Genomic DNA, 24,242 nt, shown 5'->3' with positions numbered 1-24,242 from the left:
GACATCCTATCCTGGTTCAGGGGTCAGTAGACTTTCAGGTCAAACGTAACCCGTTATTATAATTACGATGTGATCACTGGCCAGGTGATTTAGAGGGTACAGTAAGGTCTACCTAATTCGTACACAGGAAGACACATCCAAGATCAGGTTCCATAGTTTCGCTGTAAAAAGTTTGTCATTTGGGTGAACTTGATTGGTTGTCATGCACCATTAGTGTATCTGGTCGTAAATTACATCATCAATCGGTGTGTAACCTCCGACCCTTGACCCCTGTCACATACCTGTCATTGTATCATACCTGGTTGAACAGGTAACCGGAGGTTCAGGTACACAAGCACACAGACAGGTATTGTACTCAATGGTATAGGTGAGCATTAGTGCAGGGCTCGTTTATTACCCAACTCCGATTATTTTGTATATTGCTCTTTGTGACTTCCACATTTCTGCTATAATGATATTGTGACAATTGACATTTAAATATAGTGCACCACTTCTCTCAAATCACAAAGACTTCCTAATTGTAAATCTGCACACTTGTGTCAGAATTACCGAGCAAATTAGGCATTTACGACAAAGGAAAGTGTCAGAGCACACTTACCTGTCATTTTTGGGATTTGTTTCATTTTAAAGTGAAACATGCAGGAAATAGTGGCGTAATTTTTAACGTTGCATCTTAAAGCAAATCCGTATTTTGTAGAAACTGTTTTCTTAATAATGGGAATTTATTACTTAATAATCTGAAACGGACTTCATTACTTGTTTCTTTGATAATCCAAAGTATGTAAAATGAGGAAATTTGGTTATTTTATATTGCAAGATTGACGATATTGTTTAGTTGACAATTGACATGTACATATACTTGATAGTTTTTCTCATGACATACTGTCTGTATATATAAACAGTCAGCAATGCAAGAGTTCATGTACATGTACTGTACTTACAATACAGGTCTCTCGGCCACATGCACTCAAACGCCCTCGGAGGGTAAACATAAGTGTACGTACATGTACTACTTTGTAGTGACAAGTTTCCTATTAAAAAGTCATTATTTGTCTATACACAGTCATGGGGAGATACATCAGTACTATTGTATGGTAGACTGTCTCTGTCAGGCAAAAAATCACCACTGTTTATTCTCCTGAAATGAGGTCAGGTTGACTGCCCATGAATGACGGTCAAATGATATGATTATTTCTAGATATGTGGACGTTCATCATGGATTGTGGCTATTATTATTTGAGTTAAGTCATCTACTGTACTAGAGAGATTATGGCAGTAAGGGATTTGTTGTGTATTTGAAAAAAGAAAAAAGAAGAAAAACAGACCACGTTTACTTATAAAAGATCTAAAAGTGAGGGATGTAGATGTCAGTAACATTTCCTACAACATTAAAGTGTTAATTGCACATTAATCCTCTTCCTTATCCCAGTTTCCTGTGTGAATACAAACTGTTGCCCCTCCTTAACTCCTTTCTCCGCCCTCTTTTTCCAATACCAGATATATATAAACTTATCAAATATTTTGTCTGACGTCCTTTTCATCCTGAAAGTGTCATTGGCACGGTTTGTCACAGTTGATATTTCCTGTGATAATTAGTGGTTTTATCTCCATGATAAACATCTGCTGTAAGAATTGTAATCTTTAATCTACATGAATAAGAAAATTAAAACTTGTTTGATAAAAATTTGATACAATTACCTATATTGTATATTTCTTTGGCCATTGGATCTATGTAGACCCCTTGAAAGTATTATTGAAGAAATATACCTACGTTGACACCTGTGTTGATGCTGGTAATTAGATGTGCTGTACTTTTGAGTACAGCTTATGGACACATGTGTTCTGTATATTGTATGGGCCTGAATGTCCCAAGGAAATACAGTCCTGTCCTTATTATGATTAATAATTTGATATAACAGTAATATCTATAAATAAAACTTACACATCCAGGCGCGTAGCTACCTATAGACAACTAGTACACAGGTGAAGCCATCAAATTTTCAAACAGAAAAACAAAACATAGACACTGCTTGTTGCACCCCTTGTTCCCCTACCAAGGCCCTTCCCTGGACCCACTCCTCAATTGAATCCACTACGAACAAGGGCTAGCTTATGTCCCAGACATCTACATACATTGTATATACCGTAAGAGGGCATGTAACACAAGCCTGTATGTACTAGGTGTTTTAAATTAAAAAAATGAGATTGGTTGTAAAGTAACGAGTGATGGGTTGTGGGCCGTGGTAGCGCTCTAGCCTTTCACCAAGGCGTCCAGGGTTCACATGATCGGACGTGCTGTCGTTTCATAGTTATTGTAAAGTAACGAGTGATGGGTTGTGGGCCGTGATAGCGCTCTAGCCTTTCACCAAGGCGTCCAGGGTTCACATGATCGGACGTGCTTTCGTTTCATAGTTATTGTAAAGTAACGAGTGATGGGTTGTGGGCCGTGATAGCGCTCTAGCCTTTCACAAGGGCGTCCAGGGTTCACATGATCGGATGTGCTGTCGTTTCATAGTTATTGTAAAGTAACGAGTGATGGGTTGTGGGCCGTGATAGCGCTCTAGCCTTACACCAAGGCGTCCAGGGTTCAACTCCAACATCGGACGTGCTGTCGTTTCATAGTTATTGTAAAATAACGATTTGTTTATGTAACAGGATGAGGACATACGTTTTGTTATGTTAAGCCTGTTAAACTTTGCATTGTAAATGTATACACCTGGCTGAAGAATTATTTATTAGGCCAAATAAAGAATACATCTGCTGTCTTAGTTAATGCTACCATATTGTAGCTTCTTGTGTGTAAAATATACCTTGGTAATAGTTTTCAACATATTTTCAACTTGTAAAATATCAGTGTTTTTCATAGAAAAAAAATCCAATTTACATGTTGCTTATACAAATGATTAAGTTTGTCAAATAAGGTAAAAGAGAAAATAATTTCTTAACATTACTGGTATCTTGATGATAGGAATAATAAATAATGTTTTTGTGTTTTCAGGATTTCACCTTAGTGGGACAGTAACAGAACCTGCCAACCCCTTGTATACCACGGAGCCAGACAATACATATCAAGTGTCTATCAACTTTGATAGGTAAGTTTTAATGGTGACCTTGGGATGTCCTTGGCATATATCTTGACTGAGTAAAATTTTACCATTTCACCATAAATATTGCAGATATTAATAATTATCCTGATGGCTCTTGTATTTGAGCCAATTAATATTGTTCTCCATGACAACACACCAGAGAGGCCATGCTATTGCATTGCCTTGCTTGCAATGAAGGGTGGCTCCTGTTTCATTCTATGTTGCATATAGATCTAATTTCTGGCAAATTCATCGATATTTGCAGGCATAAGCGCATCAGTGGTAATAAATGTATAAAACATGTATATTAAATTCACATCATGATAGAGTGCTTCCCCATCTTGCCTGCCTCTTTTCGTATCAATTTTGCATTATATGCTGGTATGATGCAACAGTGCACATTACATGTAGTATTATGGCTGGCGTGTGGCAGCAGGTTGTGAGACCTCCACACATTGGCCCGCTGTGCCAAAGGTTGCTGGGAAGACTGGAATCATTGTCCAGTTCTCCGAACCTTTAGCAGTCGATGAGGCGCAGAAGTGTTTCTTCATAGTTGACTAGGTTCTTTGAAATGGAGGAAATCAGATGAAAAATGTTGGTTACACTATAATAGGTGGTTGAACCTTAATTAGGATGAAGGCTACCTTTATTATACTCACTACACACTGGTTTTATGTCCACGTCCATACACCTAACACTGCAACATAAAAAAACCTTTGATTGTGAGCATGGCAGAATTTCATGGTATTTGGCATTACTAAATGGGGAAGTATAATATTCTCCACTCTGAATGCTGTGTCAGGCAAACTCTTTGCGAGTTTCTTTGCATGTCATTAATTCCAATCGCTTAAAGAAGAAAGATGTTATGCAATCCCCGGTGAACGATAATGATATGAAACTGGATAACATAGTACCTTTGGAAAACGTAAAATACGAATCCAAGGATACATGACATCTTTTGATCACTAGGACTGTTATTACGGATTCTTCTACTTGGATGTAGTTACTGTGTGTGTAAGAAATGAGTTCCTTTCATGCTGGCGTCTGAAAGGATCTTGCAGTTCCCTTCTTTTTATACGCTATAATGAATATGTGAATCAGAGCACATTACAGTCGTCAAGATTTATAATAAATCACACCGGAGAACAGGATCTGATCAATGTCATTCAAGCACTTGTTATTTAGTCGACTGGGCCACAGGGATGCTTAGCAGTACAAAAGAGTGGGAGCCAAATGTATGGGCACTGAACAAGGATTATATAAATCTTGTGTTTCCCTATTGATCTGGGGTCCTTGGAAATGATCGTTAAAGCCAAGCTGTTTGATGAATTAACAGTGGAATGCACCAGCTCTATAATTGGCTCCCGACTTGACATGACAGAGTTAAAGTAAACTGGATTCAGTGAATCAGAGACATTTCTGAACTGGAAATCCATTGCCAGTCTAGATCAACAGAATCAATTGTACACCCATTGTACACGCCCTGCCCAGATGCATTAAAAGCCATGCGAGACATTTTTTCCCCTGAATAGCTTCCCATTTAATTTTCTGTAATCCGCAGTAAATAAGACTGAGGATTTAGGTAGGCTTGCGGTACCTTTATGTAGAGCAATACTTGATAAAAGGTAACTTATAATCCTATATTTCTTTTCTCCTCACAATCAATGTTAGACCACCCTAAACATCTAGCATATTACTTATGCAAGAATTAATTCTTCTTTTGAATCTCATCGGGTATTCATGGATAGAAGTCTTTCATTGATGAAATAACTCTTTTATCTGAGCAATTCTATTTGAATATAGATTTTTGTGTCGTTTTACAAATAAAAACAGGGGAGATAATTATGTGGTACAATGGGTTGCACCTTGTACATGTGCCTATTGTGAGGCACGTTTTGAGGGTTGGTATCACAGACACGTGGGAAGGATGGTCCGTACATTTGTAACATTCAAACTGAGAGTACTGCGACAGTTTGGTTGTGGAAGAAAATAAGTGCATGTGAATTTTAAAACAACATTTCTTTGCTTTACTTTTTTTAATAAGGGGAATAAAGCATTTATGTACTGTAACACATTATCCCCAGCACCAGTTTAACTTTTAGTCATATGTTGTGGGGAGGTAGCAGAAAATTTAAACATGCTAGACACATGCTAGACAAAGCTGCTAGGGGAACAGATATTGTATGTGTATCCCTGCCTTTCTGTTCTTATGCTACCTAACTCGTTCACCCCTACATATTTCAATTGGACTTGCCCAGTCTTTAATATTGTAAGGTTTAAATGTGACATAAGGGGTGAAAGGGTTAATAAAATGATGTTATGTTGAATACATGTTGGTTTTCCTGCAAATAATATATGAAAAAACTGGTCACATGGAAGCAACAAGTTCACTATGGTTGCTTCACACAGTAGCCTCTTTCGGTACACATGTACTAGTACATGTACCACTTGAATAATTTACATACAGACCAAGTTTTGATTTCTTTGTAGTCCATTTTTTAGCTGTCTCATTTTTAAAAAAAATATTTTTTTTATGGAAATTAAATTTCATCTCAACAGTATATTTGATTTTGAACCAAATCTGTTAGAAATGAGCCATCAAAATGTACAACTGTCTGATACAACTGTTTGTGACAATCTGATTGATTACAATTTAATATTTGATGTAACATACGGCCATTTATACTCAGATTAGCTTGTTCAATTAGTTACGATTTAAGAGTTAAACTAAATTCTGATTTAAGTACTTCCGTACCCATCCTTGATAATCCAGGAGTAACGCTTACTTACATGTATGCTCTCTGCACCCCTGGAATATGTCATGAAAAAAATTTGAATGCTCAGTGTGCGCTTCCTTTTGGATGAGGCAGGAAGACAAGTTTGATCCTTAATTGTACATCAAAAGAATCCCTCGGCAGCGTAAGGTAAAATTGGCTGGCTTTGAAGTCAGGTGTCTGTCTTCTGTGATCCTCAAAGGACAGGTATCATCCTAGCTAGCGATTGGTCAGGTTTTTTTCAACCGAGACCAATCAAATAACTAGCTGCGTGCCTTCAATTTTGTTATGACATAATCCTGTTGTGCAGAGAGTATAATAGAGCATGATCTGTACGTAACATGTCAGAAGCACCCTTGCTAGTCACATGAACTGTACATGCACTTCTAGCACAGATCTGTATAATTGTAAGACTTGAGGCCCACCAGCATGTTAAGCTCCTCTCATACTGATCCATTCGTCATAAGACTTAGCGCCCACCAGCATGTTTAGCATGTGCAGTATATTATTGCAGTACATGTAAAACACATGCGCTAATTACGTAGCGTGACACTAAGTTTCCGCTCACCAGGTGTGACATTTTCGCAGCTGTGGGTAACCTGCAGTGCGACTTTCCCCTACATTTAGGTCACGCATAAATACATATATACAAAAATGTATTTAATTATATAAATGGGGGCCATATTTTCATTGTAAGTAACACGTTCACAGAATAATTTATCTAAAATGGAATATTTCCAGTTATTGTCATCATACAGGCTTGTGCAGTATCTGCCTCTATTTGTGTCACAGATGTTCGTAAAATTTTCATCTGTCTTTGTGACAGGACGATTGTGTTACAACATGTGCACAGGTTTTGATCTTTGTCAATAAAATAGGATAAACTGTGTCATATAATGGTGAGGTTTTGTTCTCTCTGTATGACAGAACTTAACGGTTTGATCCAATACATTTTCAAAATGCCCAGAAATTTATTTTCAATTAAAACTTGGCAATGCCCATATAACATCCGTAGCAGTATAAAAAGATCCTCAATAAAAACAGTAGCTGTCAGTAACCTATATATCAGAAACATGTATTCTACGTACTGCTACATGGAAAAATAGCCATATATTGCATGTGAAAATAAAAAAATGGACTGTATATGAAAAAGTATGTTCCAATTTGTCAATATTTTTTATGGTTTTACAAATGAAATTCAAGTCCTTTGATGCAATGAAAGGAAAATGTATGAATTATGGAGATTTAGAATCAGAAAATGCTATATGACATATAACAGTTTGTTAAAAGTACAGCTGTATCAGAATACAGGTATAGATCTTGCCTGGGGGTTGATACAGCGATTTGAAGTTCCAAGAAAAATGCATTGATGACATAGTCAATATAATTTCACAAATCTCGCTTTGTTTTATTATATAATTAGTGTCTGGAACCTCCTCCATCTGGCTTTGTTTTATTATATAATTAGTGTCATATAGAGCTATAAATTAGTGGGGGTCGTATTTCAAAGACAACAAGAAATAGCTGATGAAGAAGTGTGATCATGATGTAAAGCTTAAAAAAATTTTTTGAAATAAAATAGAAATAAGAAGACATGAAACATGTCACAGCTGTTCTGCGTTCAAATATAGCAAGTTCATATTAACATAAAACATATAAAGACAAACGTGAACAGTGGTAATTATCATCAAAGGAGACGAGGCCATATAAATGTAGCGGTAATGATGGTTACTCATAAAGTCTACAAACTGAAATGACATATCACAGGTGTGAAGGGCCTTATATAGAGGGTTTCATGAGTTAGGTCTGACAAGGTCATCCCTCAATCCTGGCCCGACTAGAAATATAGTATTTCCTTATGAACCACATCAAAGTGTTCCTAACATATGCTCCATAACTAAGGCCACCTCACTTTTTACAATTTATATCACAGGTGTATGAATGTATAAGTGATTTAGTGGTGATTTATCAGGTTTTTGATTTTAATGAGTGAAACTTGACAATTAATATTTGAACTAAGTGTTTTTTCAATGTTTTGGTTATTGGGCAATTTCCTTCACTGTAGGGAAACTTGTTTATAAATATTGCATTATTAATATAAATACTGCTGCTAAATATGAATTTCCAGGTTTATTTGATATGCTGACCTTTATGTTTGTAAATCAAACTTTCCTGAAACATGTTTTCATTTTAGAATGCTCTTACACTAATCCAAACACGTTTTCGTGCTTGAAGTTGAAAATCCTAAAAATAAATTAGAGCATGAAAAATATCTTTACATTATATCGTAGTTATACAATGTGTATATGTTAGCTAGTGAAATAGTAGAATCAAACAAGCATTTCAAAAACATCAATGAAAGAGAAGTAATGAAATGCAGAGAACCAAGTTGGAGGTCATATCACTCCTGTGCAGACCTCATGTGCTCTTCAAATTTGGAAGTTAAAACAGCTGTTCACTGATAGCCATCTTGTCATCTGAGGGTGCTAATTTACACCTATAGGCTTACATTGAAAACAATTACTGGTACCCTTCAACTTCTAGATACACTATTAGACTATTCTAGATCAAAGCTGGAGCAAGGTCTAATATGGATCTGAGGGATGTCTGGTTTCCACGGTGATGGTTGACTCCCCCTCAGAAAACATCAATATAAATGTGTGGGGTGGACTGGGATTGGGACTTGGCACTTATTCCTGGAGTCAGTTTGTCGTTTTGAAGTAATATTTTCAAAGAGATCTCTGTGGAGTCAGTTTCATGTACTCTTTCAGAACTCCCTTGTTCAGGAAATTAATAATCTGTTTTCATCTGACGTAAAAAGTCCTACTGCCCCCATGTCTATGCTTAGTAGATTTTATTCAGTCATAGAAAAATTATTACACGAATGTTACTAGAAAAATAGTGATCTGAAAGATAAATGTTTGTTATGAACATTCTGATAAACATAATGAAGTATTATATTCCATATTATTATAACCAATGTATTTTTGTATCTTTCCAGGTGTAAAATTACCTCAGTAAAATGTGGCTGTGGAGACAAGGATATATTTTGGTGCAAACATGTGGTGGCATTATCCTTATACCGGATACGAAAGGCCGAAAGTGTACAACTCAGGGTCCCTATATCAGGTATGTACATGCCTAAGGAAACCTGTCAATACTGACATTTCATTTGTTCTATATAAAGTACATAGTAAACCTGTCTATACGGACACCTCAGGGTCACTATGTCAGGTACATAGTAAACATGTCTATACGGACACCTCAGGGTCACTATGTCGGGTACATAGTAACCTGTCTATATTGAAACCTCAGGGTCACTTTGTCAGGTATATTAAACCTGTCTATACTGACACCTCAGGGTCACTATGTCGGCTACATAGTAAACCTGTCTATACCGACAAATCAGGGTTCATATCAGATATAGTAAACCTGTCTATACTGACACCTCAGGGTCACTATGTCAGGTACAAAGTAAACCTGTATATACTGGCACCTGCTCAGGGTCACTATGTCAGGTACATAGTTAACCTGTCCATACTGACACCTCATGGTCACTATTTCAGGTACAAAGTAAACCTGTCTATTCTGACACATCAGGGTTTTTATGTCGGGATACAAAGTAAACCTGTTTATACTGACACATCACTACCTATGTCAGGTATCAGTGTAAACCTGTTTATACTGACCGTGGTGTTGGTGCAGAATCAGACTTAGTTTTTACCACCTACTGAACCCACCAGAAGTGTAGAAATAATCTTGGATTAAAATTATTGCCAATTTGCAATTAAAAATTGATGACTGAAGACATTTTCTGTATCATTATGGATAAATCTAATTTCCTCTTGTCACAGATGTCAGTCAGGACAATGTTTCCTATCTGATAGATCACCACTTTTGTGTGGCGAATATTGAACCCTCCATGAAGGGATGTGTTCACATTGATCGAGCCAGCCTCATTAACATGCAGTGTAGTGATAATGAGATGTAAACGGGTCCACATTCATGGTCCACCGGCCCCAATCAATACAACACAGTTCATGAAAGGGCTAGAATGACCCCACATATCCAAAATGAAAGAAAAAATTACTGAAAGGGAAAATAATGAATGAATGGTTTAACCTTATCCCAGACATGTCTGTATACTTCGTTTGACCTGTTTAGTTCTGTACAATTTCTCATCACTACTCATTAGAATACCATTGTTTATTTTGGTTGTAAATTGCCGTTGTTACCAGAAATTACTGGCTCTTTTGGAACATTGACTTCACTCCACTGGTTTCCTATTGATTTTCACCAGTTTTCAGGAAGTTTCAGAGTGGTAATGGGTGCAATAGCCGTTTACATGTTATAAAATATCATAATCATCCCTTTATAAAGAACAATCATAAATAAATTAACTTCAAGTCATTATATGTATGCATCTCTAAATACCTTTATTGCCAACATGTATTTTGCAATAGAATATCTTACTTGGCATGATGAGTCGATAACAAATATAGAATGTTTTTTCTATTGCAAGACTGGAAAAAGACGTGTAGCATTGGACATTGGTTGGGAGATGATCTCAGTAACATAACTCTTTGATTAATTTTCTACATTTTGTATTGCTTGATCAGTCAAGCCCCGTAACTTCAGGCAATATAACTCTGATATGACGCTAAAAACTTCTTTTGGTGCATCTCAGTCAGATACTGGCCCCTGTCTGTCTTTTGATTTCTTTTCAAAATTGGATATTTTAATGTATTAAGACCCTCTCGTCAAGTGGTTTACACTTTTATATATCCATATAACATATAATATCCTTTGTGTACTACAATATTAAAAGGAACCCAGTTATCAAACAACATTTGTCAGGTTGATACTGATTCACTATACATTAACTCATTCACCCCTGAAGACACATTTGAACTCTTCACATTCAAAGGTTAGAATAGTTCATTATGAAATTTCAGGGAACAGAACAGATCAGCCACGGTGGTCATCACTGTCGGCTGGTCTTTATAGAGAGGTCATAATTTCGTTTTGAATTGAACCTGTAATAATAGACCACCTGCATTAAGAGACCAATTTAAGTGTTCCTCGGTTGTAGTGATTTTATTGTGATTGAACTTGTATCAAGAGACCACCCTTGTTAAGAGACCGTTTTCTTGGCTTCCGAAGGGTGGTCTCCTAACACAGGTTTGACTGTTTCAAATCAAGCCTGTATATAAAGGTCAGTTACAGACCATATTCCCTCAGCACACATCAGGGAAAGAAATTGTTAGAACGATTTTGGCACAAAATATATTAGGATGAGTGTAATATACTTTATTGATGTATGTTATGCAGAAGTTTCCCTTTACATGTTTATTGTTTTTGAAAGTTTATAGATCAGTAACTGGTAGTAACAGTTGATATTTATTTTTCCTTTCCTTTGCAGAAACACTTTTACAGATGAGCCGGGAACAACTGCAAAAGTTTGCGCAGTATTTAATAGCAGAACATCACTCAGAGGTCCTTCCAACTGCGCAGAAAATAGCTGATGAAATTTTATGTGCAAAGTCAGAGATCAATCTTCTTCCAGGTATTGTTATGTTTTGTGTGTGTTTTTTTAATACAATACCATAAAAAATAGAAAGTTGGGCCTAGTTCAGTAACATACTGTAAATATTCTTATTTTAGAGCAATCGGATTTAAGCACATTATCAAAATTAAACAAATAAGTGTATTGAGGAATTGGTGCGTCCATAATATTCTAAATCGTGTATTCATAATTTGGTGCAATATTTAACTTATTCACCCCCGATATATCATAATGAACTATTCCAACATTTGAATCAGAAGAGTTCAAATGTGTCTACAGGGGTGAATGAGTTAAAAGCACAAATTTTGTTGGATTTTTTTTTTTATTCTTTGTGCATGGGAATTCAAGGTAGATTGTTATGTTTGTGTGTTGTGTATGAAACAGATACTGCAGGCCTGAGTCTGAAACTGATACAATCAATGTACTGATATACAAAGTTGGGCAGAAGACATTTTACATTTATAAAAAAATATCTTGTTTATCTCTATGCCAGTCATGTACTTTTTTAGTATCCATTTTCAAATGAATCAGCTGCCTCTGAAATCCTAAGGAGAAAACCTGTACGTTTATTCATTGTAAACTTGATATCGAAGGATCAGGTTTAAGTGGCGTGTATATGAATTTTGGACTACACGGTCATAACGTTTGGCATTCCCTCAATACTTTTACGGTAGAGTGAGGTTAAGACGAGTGTGTTTTTGATGGCCAGTAGGTGTGATGTCTGTGAAGTTGGCTGTACACTGTCTCCAGTCATTCTTAAGACTGTCTGCGAAACATGCCCGTAAAATAGTCTTCAGCCTTTTTAATGACAAATCCTAAACAGTAAAGTCATGCTTTTTTCACATTAAATTTGATGGAATCTTTACCTCAAATTTAAAGATTGGTCTAACCCTTTCTTTGATTTGTAGCCCCATGTGTGCTTAAAGCAGGGGTGATCAAGTTGAAAATACATCAATTCTGTGTTGTTTGGAGGGCTAAATATGAAGAATTTTTTCCTGACTGGTGCGATTGTGTACATTTGTATAGTGTTCCTCTTGGTGAAATCCTTATCTGAAAAGACCAATTGCCTAACTCATTTTACGCTTTTCAAAGTCATTCATTGTGTAAGAAAAACCATACACCTCTAGATGAAGATCTGAGAATCTGACGATGAAAGTAACCCCTATTCTGGACAAAAAAAGCCAAACAACTGCCATAAAAAGCCAATCATTTGAGGTAAATTAAAATCGACAATGAGTGCTTAAATAGGCGACTTTGGTACCGGGCAGTTGTACGGCACTAATGCCCTGTAGTCAGGCTATTTCTATAGATAAATGGAACCAGTCAAGAATATCCCACTCTTTGATAAGATCTAAGTAATGAAAATATTCGTAATCATAAAAGAAAGCCTGACTTGCTATACATTTTAACTTTTATTTGTGTAAACGTATACAATAAAGTCACCCAGCCAGATAAACTTCTTTATCAAATGTTATAAAATACCGACGACATTAAGAAGTAACAGATGGAAGTTATAGAGGTACGTACAACCCTACCATAGGCCGCATTTGTCATTGATAAAAGGAACTGTTCTCAGTTAAGCGTAAAAAAAATGTAATAGTTTACAATTGGCTGTTGTGTATATTGTATAGGCCTATTTACGTTTGATGTTAAAATGTTGATGTGAAAAAAGCATTTAGAGAAGTATGGGGTATATAAAATGTTCAATTTGCTCAAATCTGCCTCTTTTTATCTTAGGAGATAGCAATATTTTTAAGTGGTTGAACTTTCTAAGATGATTGCAGAGGAAATCAGACAGAAAATTGCCTTTCAGAAAGAATTTTAGAAAAAAGTTAAATATTTAGGGCGAAGATTAAGATGAATAGTCGTATTAACTTTGAGGTAATTTGCTCAAGTTTCCTAAAGCCTTAAAGAAATGAGATGAAATTTTTATTTTGAAGAATTTCCTTTTTGTAGACAATCTGTCAATAGTTTGAACTTACTGTTGCACTTGTCAGAAATATTACTGTTTGTTAAATTTTGACATTAGAGTAATGTCAAGTGTTTTACTGGGAAATACAGAAAAATAGCTCGAGTGTTGTCACTAGTTCAGCAATGTCATGTTAAACACCCCCTAATAATCGACAGTAGATCATTTTCAGGTTAGAACCTAACACAAACCAGTTCATTTCTGTCGGGACTTTACTAGTGCTTTCTAGTATAAATAATTTCACCTTTTATTTTTGAAACTGCACCGATCAGACCAATTTTTGTGCTACTGTTCGAATTCTGATTTTTCTAACATTGTATTGATTTCATTTAGATAAAAAGCAGATGTATTTAACCACAAAAAGATATGTACACATTGTTTAATAAGTCTTATAAGATTGCCACCTTTATTATGGTCTGAGTGATGACCTTTATCTGTTGTTCTTACTCTTTAACAAAAAGTAACCATGATAAATCAGTTTCAAGTCTTCAGTTTTGGCTTAATGACTTTAAAAAAATAAATAAAGCATAATTGTCTGAAGTGGGATGTAGACATTTTTTCAGAAGCTTGAAAAGCTACACAACATTTGCTCAAGTAGCCAAGATTAATTATTAAAGTCTTCAGGTCACCATTTTTTTGGGGAGAACAGCTTAAAAAAAAAATTGAAGTAGAGGATTTAATTAGGGTTAGGGAAAAAACTTACCTCTGCTCTGTATACCATATGTGTTAAGACTAGCAGCCCCAGACAGAGTCTTTACGGAGTTCTTCAGTGAAGTTTCATGTTACAAAAGGATGGATGGCATCGTAGCTTTTCTGGTATAGATGTCCAGAATTTGTGTTGCAGACTGCTGATATTTTATTTGGACAGGGATAGGTGCAATCCGCTAATGATAGTTGTGCCTAATTGGGATGGCTGGGTTTGGTCATAGCAGGTTGTATTTGGGATAGGTGCACTGTGCTATGATGGTTGTATTGAGATAGTTGTTTGGTTATGATAGGCTGTACATGTATTTGTTATGAATGAGACTGTATGTGGTTGGCTGTACATGGTTAATACTGGCTGCACTTGGTAGCAGACGGTCATTTTTGTTTACGGATGGTTGTACTTGGTTGTTGTACTTGGTTAAGGTTGATTTAATAGTGTGTGTGTTTTTACCTGATAAGACAACAACTTCTTCCTTTATGAATTGGGGATTTTTTTTAGCATTAATTTTATTTAAATTGGGAATGTATTGCTCATTTTTGTTCATTTTGGGAAAATAAGGCACTTTTTAGCTAGGGGAAACAGCCTGTATTTGGCTGTAAAACTGAGCAAAAAAATGACTGTTTAAGGTGATAGTACTAAATGCTTCCCTCATGGGGGACATTACTAAGAAGGGCAAAAAGTAGACAGGTGTAGAGACTTTGTTTGTGCCCAGCACGCCAAAGATTTAACGGGCAGCAAGTAAGTTGTACTTGTTTAGAGATGGTCGTTCTTGGTTAACGATATTTGTTCTTGGTACTTTATAAAGCATGGTTAAACTTTGTTAGAGATACAGTGGCCTGTGACGGCAGCATGTCGTCAAGTTTGCCTTTATTTAGTCGGGAAAAATTGTGCTTGGTCACAGATGGTAAATAGCTGTGGTGAACGTAGACACCAAAAGGAACTAGCTGTAATGGGGTAGTAATTAGCCTGTTTATGTAGGGACACACCAAACCAGTATCTTTTATGTCTCTCTGCTTTACAGTTTTGCACTGATCCAGGCCACTGGGCAATATTCCCTGATCAGTACATGTCGATACAAACGTTAACATATTTGCTGCTAGTTATGATGAGAAGAAAAGGTAGTACCGTAGCACAGTGATGCTAAACTTACAGACGACCACATCAAATAGATCTTGGGGGAGGATTTGGGAGGCTGGCTCTCCGAATCTTTGGAACCCCCCAGAAAGGTCAGGATGATCTAGGCAAGCAAAGCACACCCTATATCGTTGATTGGACCTTATCAATATTGCCCTGGTACAAACTCCAAACATCTTGTTCGTTTTAACTGGAAATACTTTAATATCAACACTAGACACAGGAATTAGTGTGTATCCCTGTGTTATAAGCGGAGTGTACCTAATGCCACGCTTTAATTGGCGAATGCCCGCAGAATTTTGTGTATCATCAAGTCCAGGTCAAGTCCTGTTCTCAGCAACTTCCAATACCAAAATGATGACGACGGTAAAGGCTGTAGTGATGGCCTGCAGATCTCGCTAAGCTCCAGACCAAAAACACTCTCCCTAGTTTACATTAGGCAGACATATGGAAATGTAACTGCATCAGAAATCCCAGAGGGGGTTTACGTCAAAATGTGCTAGCTCTGGCAAGTCCATTTCCTACTCATCAGCACAAGTCTTCACAACTTTCTTAAAAAAATATAAAAAAAACAAGCGAGAATTCCTGTTGCGGTAAGTGGTCATGTGATGTATCCCGTGAGGTCATAGCTTATCCTCACAACCCCATGTCCTTTGGATTGGTCACGATGGCAGGTTGATCACCAGGGTGGCCCTTTGGTGCCAGGTTGTTGAGGGCAGATCATGTTTCCGGTCCATGAGTGCCTGGTGTCCTGTGCTTAGATGTGTAACGTGCAGGGCCCTGGAGGGAGAAGGAAAAGTATGGATCCCTGTGTTCAAGTGCCGTGTACTTGAGGCTGTACCTATTGGCTTTGTGGCTTTCCCCGAGTTATATGTACTTACTGTGTCCACCAGTATATAGCCTGAGCCAGGCAGTCAGCCATCTGTAGAGGTCTACAGTCCTATCAGTTCTATGTGCTTCCACAGATTAGATTAGTAAGAGTGTGCAGGCTTCTCCGTACCCCAAGTGTCACACACCATGCAAACGCCTGTTACACCTCAACTTTTTCTCCGTTTCCTACTGTTATCTGATGACATTAAGACACCCAGCCATACCGCATTATGTTGAACCGTAGATTCCACATGACCATTGATTTTGATGGTAAATTAGATATTCTGTTTTGCTCTCTCCCCTGTGCCACATGTTTAAGTACATGTAGTCGGGCATACAGTACAGTGGTTGGTCTACATATGTTAGCAATCCTGGCCACAATTTTATATAAAAACAAAAAGGTTATGGCTTGGTAAAGTTGATACAATGTTGATGGTCTTGTACAGACTTGATTTCAGCCCTAAGAGGCCCCAGTGGAGGAAGTGTTCTGTAGGCGACTAAACAGTCGCCAGACGGTACATGCATCCCTCGGGGTACAAACTCATTTAGCTAAATTAAACGATCACTTTTCTGGCTTTTAGCATATAGAGTGCGTAAACAGATTCATTCTTGATAAATTATCATACCAATGTATGATCCTTTTTTCCCCTCATCATTCAAAATTTTGTCCGTTTATGGAAATTCCCGGATAAGAAAATGTAAAACCATGTCATCAAAACATTTTTTAAAAACCTGTGGCTTTTATTTTCTTCAGGAGTAATGTGATTGAATTATGATTTTATCTTTAAGTGGTTCGAAGGCTGTGAATACTAATAAATACACAAAATTTGTTACAAAAAATACATAGCTTGTTACCAAATGGGGTGGGGCAAGGGGGATTGTTTGGGCAATTTTTATCATTCACTTCTATGCAATTTTTTTTTGACATTGATTAATTGTTCATCTGATGAAAACACCTAATGTGCACATGTCTTTCCATGAAAAAGTTGGTATGTTAGTACATAAAACACTTATCTTATCAATCCTTCAGCAACTGTTTATAAATTGTATAGAAAGGAAGTGATCATTTTTCACCGGAGATTCATCTCTTATGGTAGGAAAGTTATCTTATACCCTCCTTTACGAACATGGGCACACTTGACTACACTGACGTCAGTGTGGTTTACCACATCAGGGGAGATAATTACAGGTCGTAGGGTCACGGTAACCCTAGTAAAGGGATCCACCTAATGATAAACTGGACAAGTGTACCCTGAAAATCTAAAAACTCAATATAAAATCTCAAATTTACTTTGTACCTTTAGGAGTGGTGTTGTGTGAAGGTAATCCTACTGTTGACATTTTATTATCTGGATGTATACACAAGGTAGGCTTGTGTTGGCACTAGTTCCATAGAACTCAGTCACCCCATTCTAACAGACTCTGGTACACATTTCGGCAGATATCGAATAATAGGAACATGTTTGTGTGCTGTGAAGGTATAAAATTGAATTTCTTTATATAAACATTCACTTTTTTAATATATTTGTGTTGTTATGAGTATTTTGATCAGGAATTGAATAACTTGTCAAGAGTGTGTTCAACACTAATAATACACAGACAATATTTATTATGCCTAGTCAGAGACAAATGATGTATAAACTTGAAGTGCATCGTATAATTTCTTGCTAAATTTATCAAAGAATATCTAACAGGTACCAAAATTCTCATATTTGGTAAAAGAGTTAAAAAAGTATTTATAATGACCCGTACTTGACAAACGTCATAGTTCAGCTATGCATTGAATTATTTTAAAATGAGCAAAAGTATACATAATTGTGGTGAAAAATTTAGAAATATGCAAATTTCAAAAGTCAAATGTAGAGCAATTATGCAAATTTCAGATGTCTTTAATGAAGGTAAAATGTTAGGAGGCTTCCTCTCCAAATAAGGAGACTTGGCAAGTATGCATATTGATTTGATTCCAGTTTTATGGCTGTCATTGTTGTTCTGTTTAAACAAGATTTATGCTGGATTGAGTTACATGTATTTCTCTGGATTGACTCAGCTCACTAGTGTCAGGAGGGGATTGTTTAGATCCCAGTTCCGTGTGTTTTTCAATGACGTTTGCACCTGTACTTAGCTAACGAGTTTAAGTTTCAACAACCACGAGATAAGGTGTTATGACTGAGATATTTTAACTAGTGGCTATCTTATTCCGGTTAAAAGCACACGGATAAATGCTCTGTAATTGTTTGAATTGGATAAAAATACTATTGCGAGATAGTCTACCTGTTTACATTGAACCAGTTACACAAAACAACTCCTGTTTTGAATAAAATGCAAATCTGTTTTAAATGCATGATTTCATTGAGCTGTACTTTGTAACGGATCATGCTAGTTGTCTGTAAGAATAACTCAATTTGTGCATAAGGTTTGGCCAGTGGTCTGTTAAGCCTTTTCTTGTGTTACAGAATAAAATCCAATTTCTATCAAGTGCCACTGTTCTTGGGAATGCCAGTTATCTGACCATGAACACTCGACTGAACTAAGGTGATTGGTCTTACCCCAGGAGTTTTGATGTTTTGTTCTTTAAGGAGTATTGGATTCCATCGACCGTGCAATCCTGAGAAAAATGTTTTGGGTTATTGTTCATGGGAGAAAACTCCTTAGTACAGTGATCAAGATTACAGTGGTAAAGCAGGATTTGTCAAAGTGCAAAGCTATCAACTATAGCATTAGTATTACCCATTCTAGGCTAGTCCGTCTATGTAAATTCCTTTTTTTCTTTCTTTCAAAGAGGACATTTGTGAATTGTTTGGAAATGCGATTTGTATTGTGCCAATAATGTTAGTGGCCTCACACGCTTGGTACACATGAGTTGAATGTTTCGTCAACATTCATTAGTTTATTTTAGGCAAGGCCATTGAAAAATTGCCTATGAGGTATGCAGAATTCATTAAAAATCTTCGAACTAGGCTTAGGTGAAAACTTACTGTTGCCTTTTAATTGGATGATTCAGCTGCCAGGGATTGTATTGAGGAGGAATAATGTGTTTCGTTCACGTGAAAAGCAGTTACAGAATCGCTATTGTGCACAAATTTGTTTAACGTGAGCAAAATGTTTAAATTCATTGTATAACATCGAGTTAAATTTTCTAGTTTGTTTAAATAGATTATCTCTGTGTTGTGAATTTTAATAGAACGCTTCAGCTACTCAGTATTCATATTGTGACCATGACAACCTCAGTTGACCTCAAATGACCTTTAATGGAAAGCATGATGACCTTTATAGTTGACCTTTGACTTGACTCATTCATCAGACGGTGACTAAGGCATTGACAGACATCGGAAAGGTGTGGGACGATGTGGTGATGGTATTTCCTGGAAAAGTTCACTCCCCTGCAGTGCAGCTCTCTAATCATCTCTGTCTATGCCATTTTTCAGATTGTTGACAGGGGTTGACAATTTTCTTACTTTTCCGTCCATAAAATTAGTGTATGCCTGATGCATCGTCAAACAATGATAAATTAGATTCTGATTGACAAAGGTTGATGTTGATGGTCTGTCGTATTCCATCACACCCTTGACTACACACAGGTAGTTCTACACTGTATTCTGTAGATTCTTTTCTTTGAGTAAAAAGGAAGATGAAAGTGCAGATAAAGCTGTTTGTATTGGAGGCGATGAAAGGGGAGGTAATTTGACAGTGTAATGAAGCAGGAAATCAGTCAGGACCTATGTCATTGGCACAATGCATTACAGCCACATAGTGGCCACTAGTATTGTTGACACAATGGCCCAGAATAACGCCCTTGATAACTATAAGGTACTGGTCAGCGTTGTTTGTCTGGGTAACTAGATAACACAGTAGAAAATTATTATCTGTCTTTTTTATTATACTGTAAATTGATCAAGTGTTGTTTTTACGGGATACCCATACCAGTCCAATATACACTGTTATCTGAAGTTTGTGTATATAATACCCAGGTAATGTGTACAATATTTAAGTCTCTAGATACAAAAACACATTAAAAAACTCTAATGAACAAGTTCTGTGTTCGCTTTGAATGTTTGTATGGAAATATTTGGGAACGTTGTAATATTATAGTATTTTGGAATGCTGTAATATTATAGAATTTGGGAACATTGTAATATTATAGTATTACGGAGTGCTGTGATATTGCAGTATTAGGAAGGATTGTCATTGCTTGACAAAGGGACCAGTCCGTCTGGAAACGTTGTGACTTGTTTAATATGTACATACATTGTTTGTGTAGAAAGTAAAACTTTGATATCAGTATTAGGGAAGATTGTAATATAGTATAAATAGAGAGTGCAGTGATTTTCTACTGTTTGGAAATGTAATATTATACCATTCAAGTATGCTCTCATATTATAGTGTATGGGAGTATTGTAATACAGTATTCAGGAATGCTTGATATTATAGTACATGTAGTAGGGAGTGTTTTACATTGCCTGAACCACTTAGTGTTACACTCCTACAGTGATCAATTTGTGGCAGTGATTCTACATTCACTAGCGTTCTCATTCTCTTACAAAGAATCGTTAACATTAGTGATAAGTTGACAGTTATTACCTAAAAACGTCTCGGAAAATGACAGACCTATGTCGTTTCATTTAACTGAAGTGGTTTGTACACATGTACACGTGTGTATGGCATGTACACAAGGTGTATCATGTCTCCAAAATAAAGTTCGATTTTTAGTACGAAACTTTGACCAGGAATCACCAGGAGAACTTTAACAGTTATGTACTATAATTTTTTATTGAGACATAAACGTGATTACGTATTCTCAGTTCTCTCATCATGTGGATGCTGTTACGCATATTCTCGGTTCTCTCATCATGTGGATGCTGAAACTCGCTGAGAATTCCTGCTGAGACACTAGGAGGGAACGACTTGACACTTACCATGCTAACTCTGGCCAACCGCATGCGATAGGGATGAATAATTGATCCTAATTAGTCTATTGCATCAGTGATGTTTAGGTTAAGACCACCCTAGGCTGCGCTAATTACTCCCCCTTGCTTTGTTTTCCTCAGGTGCTCCTGACCCCACCGCTGGTGCTTCTGTGGACGATGACAATAGCTGGCATTTAGACGAAGAACAAGTGCGGGAAACTGTGCGATCCTACCTGTCTCAAGATGGCTACATCACAGTGTCGAATCAACTCACCTTTATGTTCGCAAAGGTACAAAACAGTAAACTTTTATAGTACACCTAATACATGTTGGGCAAAAGTGCATCTTTCATATTTTTGTTAGGCCATAAAAATTGTACCAAAATAAATCTGTTGACAACAACGTGAGGTTTTAAACCCCACAAATAAACTGATAATCCATCACATGGCTTCAAATTTGTTTTCCAGTTAAAAAACACATTACCACTCATTGTGATATTAACCAGTACTCAAAAATTGTGAGGAGGTGACAACCAATAAAAACATTTAATTTTAGTAATAATTAAGAAGAAAGCTGGTTGCATGCTCAAATCTTGGAAAACCAATTTGGGTTAGTATAAAACATGTACAATACCTTGCTGTGATAATTTGTAAAGTATACCTTGTTCTGAGTTAAGCAAGCTGTATAATTGTTTAAGAATTTGTCCAATAAACATTTTGTGAGCTTTCAGTGAGTCTTTTGAAAATTTAAGCCTGTATAATTTGTGTGAGTTTGCTCATTATACATTGTATGAGTTTTGCTCATTATACATTGTATGAGTTTTGCTCGGTATACATTGTATGAGTTTTACTTCGTATATACCTTGTGTGAGTTTGTTCAGTACACCTTGTGTGAGCTTGTTCAGTATACCTTTTGAGAATTAAGTATCCATAGCTTGATGAGTTTTACCCGGTACATCTGTACCTTGAAATGGTTGACATCTTTGTATAATGAGCAATGTACTCACAGCTGGAAGTCTTCCTCCACTTTGATGTGGCTTGTTACCCGACAGGTAGACAATACACCTGTATGGATTGTGACACAGCACCAGTCCACCCCACTGTGCCTTTAGTCATGTAAATCAATACTCAATGATATTCGGAAATTCTCACATGCAAAAATGTGAGTGATTAGTACGTCCTAATTGTGAAAATTAGCCTAGTTGTTGAGGAGCTCCTTTGTGCTACTGACGGCTGGAATGATAAGTTACTTGTGCCACACTCTATATAGCCCCTGGTCCTTCACCAGGGAACAAACCTTAGTTTATGTCCGAACTTAATCGGCAGTTGTCGTAGATTTAATCGTCAATTTGAATTAATCATTTATTGATTTCATGTACTGAACAGTATTTGTAGCACCCAGGTAGTTCCTTGTTGTTACGTGAGTCGATCAGTTATTGATCTGCAAAGGCTGACTATACACGTTAGCATCATGCAACGACTTCTACGAATATTTGATGTCTAAGAGTCAATGAGTATGACCCTAGTGTAACAGGCTTATTGTCTTTCTATAAAAGAAAATCAGGTTATAAAAACCAGAAAGATGCATTGGTTTTCCTAATCGTAGGTGTGGTCTAGTTTTTTTTTATCTAATGTGTGGTCCGAGGGATCGATGGAGTTGTTCATCTCATTCAATGATATAAAATACAGATAATTATTAAAAAGTGCAGCAAAAATAAAAGACTTTATGTTTTAATATGGTTAGATGTACATGTATTATAAATATAAAGTACTGCATAAAGGACAATGTTAGTTCTACTCATCTGAGTTTTGACATCAAGTGCATTACACAACGCCTGTCAAAGGAAATTTGAGTGGACCTAAGTGATGTTGTGTTACATTTATTTTTCAATTTGAATATATCTAGCATCATTGAATTGTATTGTGCACTTAGTATTGTATTTCACACTAAAACGTCCTCCCCACCCCGTTGAGAGCTTGCTCGTAATCGTGATCGTTTCTCTGGTGACAGGTACGAGAGATGTTGCGTGCTAGAGACTCCAATGGTGCTAGAATGCTGACACTGATCACGGAACAGTTCCTTGCTGACCCTCGCCTCCTCGTGTGGAAGTCCCAAGGTCAACCCATGACTGACAAGTGCCGACAACTTTGGGATGAACTAGGTTAGCCTTTGTGCGCTTCTAACTTCAATGTGTATTATATACCATGTCTTCTTTTATGTGTGTGTTGTCAACAAACACGGGCTATATTTAGACTCTTTGACAATGAAGCCTTTTCTTGGAGACAGCACTATTATAAAATGTATTGTTTAGAGAAATCAAGACCAACAAACGTGGGCTATATTTAGACTCTTTGACAATGAAGCCTTTTCTTGGAGACAGCACTATTATAAAATGTATTGTTTAGAGAAATCAAGATTGTATTAAAGATAACAATGATGTAGATTATTCCTGATAAATGACAAATTCCTCACAGGTATTTTATTCTGTATCATGCAAAAGAAATCAGTTAATGGACTTGAAAGAAGATAATAAAAACACTGATAGTAGATCTAGTTTTAAAGCCCAGGTTCTGCTGTACTTTTAGAGTGTTGCATTGTATTGTGACAATGAAAATGTTGGTAATGAAGGTATTGGTCATGCACACTTTGTTAAACGCTGTTGTTATATACTGTGCTATAATTGTATTAACAGGTGCTCTCTGGGTGTGTGTTGTTATAGGCTGTGCTATAATTGTATCAACAGGTGCTCTTTGGGTGTGTATTGTTATAGACTGTGCTGTAATTGTATCAACAGGTGCTCTCTGGGTGTGGGTTGATGGACACTTTGTTAAACGCTGTTGTTATATACTGTGCTATATTTGTATCAACAGGTGCTCTCTGGGTGTGTGGTGATGGACACTTTGTTAAACGCTGTTGTTATATACTGTGCTATAATTGTATTAACAGGTGCTCTCTGGGTGTGTGTTGTTATAGACTGTGCTATAATTGTATCAACAGGTGCTCTTTGGGTGTGTATTGTTATAGACTGTGCTATAATTGTATCAACAGGTGCTCTCTGGGTGTGTGTTGTGCTCAACCCAAACTCCACCATGATAGAAAAGGAACATTGGCAGAAGCTCCTCGACGAATGGTCATCGTGTCCTGTCTGTCCACTCGAGGATGCTGATGTCCGACATGCAGGGGACTTAACTCTTACCAACATGGGCCTCAGTAACTCAGGTAAGGTCACGCCT

At 36.8% G+C, this 24,242-nt stretch overlaps 1 protein-coding gene across 1 annotated transcript in view; it reads left to right on the top strand.

The window, feature by feature from the left end:
• The window catches only part of LOC110445159 (zinc finger SWIM domain-containing protein 6-like), a 48,842-nt gene that overhangs the window by 15,942 nt on the left and 8,658 nt on the right, over positions 1 to 24,242 (top strand). Inside the window, exons 2-7 of the mRNA XM_021489601.1 lie at positions 2,999 to 3,092; positions 8,862 to 8,989; positions 11,283 to 11,426; positions 21,151 to 21,299; positions 23,020 to 23,170; positions 24,058 to 24,228. Coding sequence (XP_021345276.1) covers positions 2,999 to 3,092; positions 8,862 to 8,989; positions 11,283 to 11,426; positions 21,151 to 21,299; positions 23,020 to 23,170; positions 24,058 to 24,228 — 837 coding nt within the window. The remainder of the gene's footprint in view (positions 1 to 2,998; positions 3,093 to 8,861; positions 8,990 to 11,282; positions 11,427 to 21,150; positions 21,300 to 23,019; positions 23,171 to 24,057; positions 24,229 to 24,242) is intronic.

Source organism: Mizuhopecten yessoensis, unplaced genomic scaffold (genome assembly GCF_002113885.1).
Source record: "Mizuhopecten yessoensis strain PY_sf001 unplaced genomic scaffold, ASM211388v2 scaffold2091, whole genome shotgun sequence".
Lineage (NCBI taxonomy): Eukaryota > Metazoa > Mollusca > Bivalvia > Pectinida > Pectinidae > Mizuhopecten > Mizuhopecten yessoensis.
The sequence above is the reverse complement of the archived record's forward strand: the minus strand, read 5'-3'. Positions and strand labels throughout refer to the sequence as shown.